Below are 10,046 nucleotides of genomic sequence, written 5' to 3' on the forward strand. Positions count from 1 at the left end.
GGCCAGTGTAAATCTGGCAGGATCAGCAATTCCTGAGTCAGCTCTACACCTATTTCTTTTTTTTTTTTAATTTGATTGAAGTACAGTTGATTTATAATGTGTTAATTTCTGCTGTACCGCAAAGTGATTCAGTTATACATATATGTATACTTTTTCATATTCTTTTCCATTATGGTTTATCGCAGGATATTGAATATAGTTCCCTTCCGCGCCTATTTCTAAAGGTTCTTTCTCCCTTTGTGATTCTTAGGCTTCTGCATCAACACTCCCCAAAGAGTTGGGAAGAGAGACTACAGTCCCCTGATCCTGACCCACAAGGTATATCTGCAGCCTGGGCTCTTTGCCTCCTCCCTCCCACTCCCTCCAGCCCAGCCCCAGCATGTCTGCCCCCCTTGTCTGGTGCAGTGAGCTTCTTTAATGGGGCACACTCAGAGCCCAGGGCCACCTGAGGTATCCCAGTGCTGATGCAAGAAGGCAAGAAAATAACAGAAACACTGGAGATATCCTACATCTGAATCCACTTGTTACCTCCCCAGGCCCCATCCCATGTGAAGCCCAAAGGCCCCCGGCAGACAGAAGGCAGGTACTGCTGTCCCCTTGGGATAGATGGAAAACAGACACAGGGAGGTCAGGTGACTTGCCCTAGGTTTGAGTGGCAGAGCCCCGGCCTCCTGTCCCCCCAGATCAGAGCTCTTCAGTGGGGCAGTGGGAGAAGCCCCTGCAGAAGGGGGAGGTCAAGGCCCAATCAAAGACTTTCTTCATATCTGTAAAAGTAATGTCACCACACCATCCTTTCCTTCTAGTGGTACCTTCTAGTGGTAGTGCAACATTCCTCACCATATCTGGCTACTCTGCCCCTACACACACACGCACACACACACACACACACACACACACACTCACATGTGCAAATCCAAAGCAAGACAACTAAGGCTTCTTTGGAAGGAAGACAAGGGATAGGTAAGCGGGGAGAAAAGGGCCTCCTGTCCAGCCTTCATGGAATCCCAACTTATTTTCTTTGTTATTTTTACTTCTTCCTCCCCGTCTTTCAAATGTTAAGTCTCCAGCCACTGAAGCTTACAACCCAGAAGAAACCTAGTGGCTCTTTAAGCCAAATCTTCCATTCTGCACACTGGGGCCAGTGTAGAATAGGGAAAGGTGCACAGCCTGAGTATCAGGCAGGCCTGGGTGCAAATTCTGGCTCCCTCATTCAGCACCCATGTGCAGGGTACTTAATATCCGTGTGCCTCGGTTTGCTCACTGTAAAATGGAGACGAGGGTCATGGTGACTGGCAGGTACAGCTTCCAGTAAGCGTGGACCACTCTTACTAATTCCCCCTGAGGATGTGGCTAGCCAAGGAGGTTGGAGACATGGATCTGAGAGTCTAAATGAATCCAGGGCCAGAGAAGGAACCTGGAGCACGTCCGACACCCTTGCCTGTCCTGTGGGAAGCTGGCCTCTTTAAGGAGTAGTCTTGGAACATAAAATGAAAGAACCAGAAGACAGCTTTGAGGATATTTAGCTCACACTCCTGTTTTCATTTGGGGAAGATGAGGTCTGGAGTGCTGAGGTGACTTCCCAATCCAGTAAGGAGAAGCCTTGAGTATCAACCCAGGTTGGGGAGGGGGACCCAGTTATTTCTCAATCCCAGTGTATTCTGGAATGGCCAATTTGTCCACGTCACTGTGACCTAGGAACACGTGAATGGAACCCACAACTGTGGGTCCCTGCGCACAGAACAGCTGTTCACCCCAGGAAATCAACTTTTTTTTTTTTTTATTAAGAGAAGCTGAAAAATTATTTTAAAAGGGAGAGAGAGGTAGCTCCTCCTAAAAATAACCATATGCAGAAGTTCATTTTTCAACCATCTCTTTTGCTTACGATGCAAAATTAAAACCTTTGAGTAAGAGTTTCAACGAATACAAAGTTGGAGAGGTCTAGGGAAGGGAGGAGCTTTAATCAGAAGACACTTTTGCCAGGAAATCTGTGACACTGTGGCTTTTTATGAATGGCGAAGCCCCACAATATAAAAGGGGGACCCAGTAGGTGAAGGTCTACACAACAGGGGCTTGCTCTTGCAAAACCAAACCACAAGTCTGACTGAACGAAGAAGGCAGAACACCAGCATGCCCAGCTCAGCTCTGCTCTGTTGCCTGATCTTCCTGGCCAGAGTGGCAGCCGGCCAACACCAGGGCACCCAGGCTAAGGACAGCTGCATCCACTTCCCAGACAGCCTGCCCCACATGCTGCGGGAGCTCCGAGCTGCCTTCAGCAGCGTGAAGACTTTCTTTGTGAGTATGATGCTCTCCTGTCCTTCCTTCCTCCCTGGGACTGCCTGACGAGGCATCCTTTTGGAGCTTATAAAGCCTCCTTTTCATTCACCTCCACCCCCAACACCCATTCCCCGCCAAACTGAAATTCGTAAGAGTCCCTGGTCAAGCTGCGGGTTCAGTGAGTCAATCTAATCCCTGGTGCTGCCGTAAATTGTGCAGGAAAAGTTCCCTTCAGAAAAGTATCTCTCCTATCTCTCCTATGCTCGGAAATTTGTATAAGAATTCTCTGGAGCTCAATACTTCATGGGCTGGGAGAGATCACGAAGGGTCTGACTGGAGGTGAAGATGTTCCCCATACCCTGTGGCAGGGAAACATAAGTTTCCTCAGTTTAGAGGGCTTCCAGAACCTGAAAGACTGATGGTTTGGGGTAGCACCATACAGGGGGAAACCTGCATTAGGAGATGCTTCCCGCTCGCGGAGAACTTTCAGTGCTGCAGCTGGATGTCGGCAGCGGGTAGACAGAAAAGCAAAGGGAGGCAAGGGGTTGGTATGGGGACCCTTGCACATGTGACACAGTATTGCAGAAAGTCCAGGACCCAGGCAAGCTTCTGCCTTGCCTTCAAAATCAGCCATATTTTTTTTTAAAGAACTTGATCCCAAGGGGAAGGACTTGATTTAACTAAGAGTTCCAGCACCGTTGCATGTCCTGTTTTGAAAGCTCTCTTTTCCATTTTGGGGCCAGGTCTGCATTGATTAAAAATCAAAAACTCTATAAATAAAAGGGCATGAGAAAAGCAGTCAATTTCAGTTATTTCCCCAAACCTTGGGTTCATTCTCCTTGTGTTCTTCTTGCAGCAAATGAATGACCAGCTGGACAACTCGTTGTTGAGCCAGTCTCTGCTGGAGGACTTTAAGGTGAGGGCTGGGCGGGGACGGGGGTGCGGTGTGCAGCGTGACTAAGGGCGTCTCTGCTTCTCGCCTGCAAGGAGCTGGGTCCACTTCCCTCACTTTGAAAAGGAGAAGTGGGAAGATCTTAACTCAGCACATAGTCAGTAGCTGGAGGGGGTCTGTCACTAAGGGCTCGGTCCTGGGGGGAGATGGCCACTTAAGAAGGTCCCCAGGGACAAAGCCGTCCTCTCAAGCAGTAGCTCTTCCTCCCGGGTCACCACCCATCCTGGCTTCTGCCCTTAGGGTTACCTGGGTTGCCAAGCCTTGTCGGAGATGATCCAGTTTTACCTGGAGGAGGTGATGCCGCAGGCTGAGGACCATGGCCCCAACATCAAAGAGCACGTGAACTCCCTGGGGGAGAAGCTGAAGACCCTCAGGCTGCGGCTGAGGCGCTGTGTGAGTAGCAGGCCAGCTCTTTCCCTTGCAGGCGGCTCTCTCTCCTCTGGGCTCTTCCCGAAACATCCTGCCCAAACCCGGTTCCCACCCGGAGACACAAAGACACAGGCTGGCAGGCGCCTTCTCCCTCCGGCCAGCCACTGAAGCCGCATCACTTGCTCATTTCTCTCTGAGCAGAGGGTGGGGTGGCCGCTAGGCATTTACATGTGAAGGTTTGCAATAGCTTTCCTGTTATTTGTGAGTCATTTGTGGGTTATTAGTTAGCTATTCCCCTCTCTCTACGTGAAGGGGCCCAGAGCTTCAGTCAGGGCTCCCTCGTCCCTGGGGACCTAGGACCTGGGCCCCGCAGGAGGGGCCAGAGGTAAGGGTCCCGGGGGAGGAAACTCCACTCCCCACGTCTTCTTAACCTTTTGAGAGCAGAGCTTCAAGTGGAGCCCAACTGACTGACAGGATTCTCCCTGGCGTTTTAGAGGGACCAGGGGGCTACTCGGCCCCAAGCTAGTGTCTGTGAATAATCCCCCAGGATCATTTATTTCTCCAACTGAAATGATGTCCTCACCACTGGCTTCCTTTGTTCCCTCACTGATGTTGAGAAATCATTTGGGCTGTAATTGTAGAAGAGGACCATGCAACGGGTTTGGCCTGCAGGGCTGAGACTGTGTCTCTGCTCCTCGGAGACTTAGAAATGGTCCTCGTGGCTGGGGCTGATGGAGAGGGACAGGACAAAAGCAGGAAAGGACAGAAGGACTGGCTCAGGCTCTGGTCGACACTGGGACGTGCCAGGGGAGGAAACTGCAAGACCTGGGTGTTTGACGCAGCCTTGTAAGCAGCTGGGAGCAGCTTCTAGGGAAACACAAGTAATCTCCCTGGGCTGTGTTTCTTCTCTGTCTGGTGGGGAAGGACGAGGTAGGCTCATCCTCACAGGAGCTGTGGAGAGTAGGCGTCCAAGATGAGTCTGGCCCGTCGCTGCTCCCGGGTTGTCCCCCATGCACAATGGACCCAGGACCCGGGCGCCAGTGTTGTTCACACTTTCTCTTACCTTCCACAGCATCGATTTCTGCCCTGTGAAAACAAGAGCAAAGCGGTGGAGCAGGTGAAGAGTGTCTTCAATAAGGTGAGCCTGGGATGCTGGCAGGGAGGGTCTGGGGGCCATGACCTCTGCCCACTCCCGAGAGGCAGAGGTTGGCCGGTGCTCAGCAGGCCCTGAACTTCGCTCGGAGGGAGTGTGGGAACCCGACAAATGGTGTGACCTCCTCAGCCAGTGAGGAGCTGCCATCTCAGTTCTGTTTGTTTTCTGTGAAGTGTTTTGGGGGGTTTCTAAATGACTGCTCCCTGCCTTTGCAGGCCTACGGGTTGGGCTGGCCAGCCAGCCGTGAACACAGTGAGCTGGGTGCTGGGGAGAGTGACAGAGGAAACAGAAAGTAGCTTGTTGGGAATCAAGTCTGAAGCCACACGTGCAGGAAGCTGACACGTGAACGTGCACTTACAAACACACCCAGGGGTGCAGCCTGAACTCCCCCAAACTCAGAGCGGGAAGCAGAGCTCTCCCTTATGTGGACTTGGTTCCCTTCTCTTTCCATCTTCCAGTCACACCTCCCAAGGTGCCTGAGAAAGTCAGCTCTCAAACCAAGTGGGGTTTCACTCTTTCAACTGTCCATGAATTCTTCTACCACATTTCCCAGAAGCCATGGAGCCTATGTCCTCTTCATGGGCTAGAGACAGACACTGGGCAGGGTTCCAACATCAGGGGGCATGAATCCCCCGACAGTAGGCCAGAGCAACAGGGCTGGACCTCCTCAATCCATGGGTGGGGGAACATAAACACAAAATAGGCTCCCTTCTCTCCTTCTCTCAATGTCTTGCTTTCAAAGTGGTTCCCCTAATGTCTTTTCATCAAATTTTGAATAAGCATCATGTGAGTACATGACCTTTAAAATTGTTGAAAAGGCACCATTTGAAAGACTGTGCTTTGCAAAAGTGAATGTTCCTCTTGCTGCCTATTGGCCATGGTCCAGGCCAATGCACAGCCTTTCCTGACAGCAGGGCATATCCTCAGGTCCCCAGGGTCTGTCCTTCATCCCCCAACACAAGGGAGCTAGTACAGCTTCTGGGTCCCAGGGTCATGACCATCCAAGTGGAGAACCCACTTACTTGCTCAGATGGGGTTTTCACTAAACATTTCTTATCTTCCTACACAGCTCCAAGAGAAGGGTGTCTACAAAGCCATGAGTGAGTTTGACATCTTCATCAACTACATAGAAGCCTACATGACAACAAAGATGAAAAACTGACGCATTCTAGTGAAGAAACCATCCAGGATGGCGACTCTACTAGACCCTAGGACATAAACTGAAGATCTTTGAAATCTGATCCAGGGTTCTGGGAGAGCAGAACCAACTCCCTGGAAAACCCTATTGTACCTCTCTCCTAGAATATTTATTACCTCTGATACCTCAACTCCCATTTCTATTTATTTACTGAGCTTCTCTGTGAAATATTTAGAAAGAAGCCCAATATTATACATTTTTTCAATATTTATTATTTTCACCTGTGTTTAAGCTGTTTCCATAGGGTGATACCCTATGGTATTCGAGTGTTTTAAGAGAAATTGTAAGTTACATAAGGGAAAAAAATTGTTCCTTGAGGAGTCAACTGCAGCTTCATTTCCAAGCCTAACCACACTTGACAGCTGTTGGGCTATTTTCCCTGACCTCCCTCTAATTTCTCTTGTCCCTGGACCTGGGGCTCCCGGAGTGTTACAAAGACTCCTACGCTCGTAAGAAGAGAAACTAGGGAGCGCCTTTGACGATTAATATTCCAGTGGCTCTGAGGGATTCCCCTGACCTCATTCCCCAGCCACTTCACTCTTGAAAGCTGTGGCCAGCTTGTTATTTATAACAACCTAAAATTGGTTCTAATAGAACTCAGTCTGAACTAGAAGCAATTCAATTCCTCTGGGAATGTTACATTGTGTGTCTGTCTTCATAGCAGATTTTAATTTTGAATAAATAAATGGGTCTTATTAATATCGTGTTATGGTGTCAGTTGACTTCTGTCTGGCTAAAAATATTCTCTCAAAGTTTCCAAGATAGGAGAGAGTAGATGAATGAATTCTACATTCCAGAGAAAGTAAGCCATCTACCCTCTCCCAGAAAACCGGAAACCTCCAAATCTGATCAGGGAAAAGCTGTTACCCCTTCAAAAGCCAATAGCAAAAACCACCATATTCTTCCCCTAAACTCAGTCCTTTAAAGAATCATCCTTCATGATCATGCTGATTTTCAAGGCTAAGGATGAGATTCTGTACATACCAAAATTAAAAAGCAAGGCAGAGGAAGTTTTTCAGTGTATTTTAGGTTTTGGTGGCTTTTTCTTTGTCTTCTTTTTTGTTATTGTTGTTTGCTCCTTCAAGTTCCAAAGCTCCAGGGATGAATATTAATTTGCCTGTGTTATTGTGAAGATTACGATAAAGTGCTGCGTGTCTCCGGACACTAGGAGATGGTCCTAGTGCACACAGTTGGCTGTTATTAGAATTCACACCTAAAATCTTCTACCAAATCCTCCTGGAGCTGAGCAGAGGCAACAGGTTGGACCTAATAGAGTAGAATATAAGCAAATGCGCCCACTTGATAGGCTACCCAAGGATTAAAGCTGCTGCATTTCTGTTCTCTCCTTGAACCACCAGACAAATGTGAGATAGGCTGCTGACTGCGGTCTGTTAGGCGGGGCATGGTGGCTGGGGAAGCCCTACTCAAAGCCCTACGACTTGAGGTGGAGAAGGGAAAGAATGGGCTGAGTAAACACTGATCCCCCCGACACTCTGCCCAGGCAGCCCTGGTCTGGGGGAGGGTGGGAGCCGAGTGGCTGTGGTCAGTTTTTCAGTAAGACCTGACTCACTTCGGTTAAAGCAACCATAGGAAGGAAGTGGGAAGGATCAAAGCTGAAATTCTGAGATGAAAGATTAGGGTTAAGAATTGAGGCTAGGAGAAGACAGTGAGAGAGGGAGGAAAGCTCTCTGTACTGAAATGGAGAAGAAGCCATGAGTCCCTCATCCGGGAAGGATTAGGCGGTTAGGGGTCTCTGGCAGGCAATGCACATTGACTTTGGTTTGAGGTTGGCACCTCACGTGAGGGAAGTGGGCAACTGAAACCAATAGACAGAAACTCACATGGAGAAGCTGCATAGCTGACAAGATGCTGACAAAAACTACAATTTCTTGAGCACTTATTTTGAGTGAGTCAGTACTAGGCATGTATGTATCAGTTATACTATATGGTATTTTATTGGTATTTTCTGTAAGAGGGAACTGATGCTCAGAAATGTTGATAGGGCTCGGCCATGTGGGTGATGTGGATAATGGACAAGTGAGAATAGCAGCATAAAACACTTTTCCCTTTGTATCAATTATCTATTGTTGCCCTGCAAATTTAGCAGCTTAAAACCATAAACGTTTATTATCCCACAGTTTCTTTAGGTCAGGAATCTTGGAGCAGCAAGGGTCTCTAATGAGGCTGTAGTCAAAATGACAGCCAGGGGGCTTCCCTGGTGGCGCAGTGGTTGGGGGTCCGCCTGCCGATGCAGGGGGCGCGGGTTCGTGCCCCGGTCCAGGAGGATCCTACGTGCCGTGGAGCAGCTGGGCCCGTGAGCCATGGCCGCTGAGCCTGCGTGTCCGGAGCCTGTGCTCCGCAACGAGAGAGGCCGCAGCAGTGAGAGGCCCACGTACCGCAAAAAAAAAAAAAAAAACACACACAAAAAAAAAAAAAAAAAAAAAAAATGACAGCCAGGGCGGCAATCACTTGAAGTCTTGACTGGGACTGGACAATTTATATCCACGATGGCACATTCACAGGGCTGTTGGCAGGAGACCTCAGTCCCTCACTGGCCATTAGCAGGTAGCCTCGGCTCCTTACCACATGAGCTTCTCTGCACGGTTTCTTGAGTATCTTCACGACACGGCAGCTGTCTTCCTGAGCCAATGATCCAAGAGACAGGGCAAGGGGGAAGTCATGGTATCTTTTAGACTTAAGCTCAGAAATCTCATACCATCACTTCTGCCACATTCCATTTGTTAGAAGCACATTGGTAAGGATAGCCCATATTCCAGGGGAGAGGAATTAGATTCCACCTTTTGAAGAGAAGAGTATCAAAGAATCTGTGAACATGTTTGAAAACTACTACACCCTTCTAAGAATTTAGAAGAAATAGCTTTGAGCTGGTTGGCACATCAGACTCCTTGATTGGTGAGGGGAAGGGGAAGATTTGGGTAGACATCAGAGTGCATGGGTGGGTCAGCATCCTGGACACTGCCCTCCTTCAGTTCTCTCTTATAGGCTTAGTCTAATATAGTTACTTCTCCGAGCCTCAGTGTCTCATCTGGAAAACAGGTAAAACTTCTTTCCCTTTTTCCAGTGTTATGGACTGAATGTGTCTCCTCAAAATCCATATGTTAAAGCCCTAACCCCCAGTGTGATGGTATTTGGAGATGGGTCCTTTGGGAGGCACTTAGGATTGGATGAGGTCATAAGGGTGGGGTACTCATGATGGGATTAGTGCCCTTATAAGGAGAAACATAGAGAGTTCACATATGTGTGCTCTCGCTCTCTTTCCCCCCACCTGCCCCTTCCCCCATCCTCCCAAGCACAAAAAGGGAGATTGCATGAGAACACAGTAAGATGTCTGTACCCACCTGCCAAAAGAACAGGCTTCAGAATGAACCCTACCTTGCCAGCACCTTAATCTTGGACTTCCAGTCTCCAGAACTGTGAGAAAATTAATTTCTCTTGTTTAAGACTCTCAGCCTCTGGTATTTTGTTATGGCAGCCTGAGCTGACTGATACGCCAGGTGTCATATAAGAGTCAAATGGAGTGTCAGGTATGAAGGTGTACATGTGTTTTGGATAGGAAGTGTACAGATGAGGTTCGGATGAAGATATTTTTTCAAATCTTTATTCTCTAAGAAGAGAAACCACCTCCTCCCTTGTCCATCGGTCCCCTCAAGCAGAGTTTGGTTGTCAGTGGAGAAAGAAAATCTCTGTCTGTGGTCCCAGCTGCTGAAGTGAGGAGGGTGGGACCAGTAAGAGGAGCTCCCCTAATCTTTGATGACAGCATGGTTACCCTATCTGACCACTGGCAGAATCAAACAGAGAGAAAGAAAATGAGTTCTTCCATCCTGGGAGTGAGGCACAATCTGGAAGAAAGGGAATGAGATCAGAGACAGAAAGAAAGAAGAAAGAGGAGGACTGGCCAGATGGCAGAAGCTGCCCATTCGATGGCATGTTTCCCCTCAAAACACTTCTGTGAGTGGATTTAATTGTGGAATATGGGAACCAGCTCTAGGCCTAGGGTGAATTAGGGAAAATCAGACATAGCACTACAAGGAAATAGGAACTGGAGCATAAGAACATATACCCAGAATTTAAAATGTCAG

At 48.5% G+C, this 10,046-nt stretch overlaps 1 protein-coding gene across 1 annotated transcript; it reads left to right on the plus strand.

The window, feature by feature from the left end:
- Window positions 1–2,065: 2,065 nt before the first annotated feature.
- IL10 (interleukin 10) lies at window positions 2,066–6,643 on the plus strand. The gene is made up of 5 exons (XM_065889122.1): window positions 2,066–2,292; window positions 3,131–3,190; window positions 3,467–3,619; window positions 4,668–4,733; window positions 5,818–6,643. Exons 1-5 carry the CDS (start codon window positions 2,128–2,130, stop codon window positions 5,908–5,910), a joined length of 537 nt encoding a protein of 178 aa, XP_065745194.1. The 5' UTR covers window positions 2,066–2,127; the 3' UTR covers window positions 5,911–6,643.
- The last annotated feature ends 3,403 nt before the right edge of the window (window positions 6,644–10,046 follow it).

Source organism: Phocoena phocoena, chromosome 1, assembly GCF_963924675.1.
Source record: "Phocoena phocoena chromosome 1, mPhoPho1.1, whole genome shotgun sequence".
In the NCBI taxonomy this organism is placed as follows: Eukaryota; Metazoa; Chordata; class Mammalia; order Artiodactyla; family Phocoenidae; genus Phocoena; species Phocoena phocoena.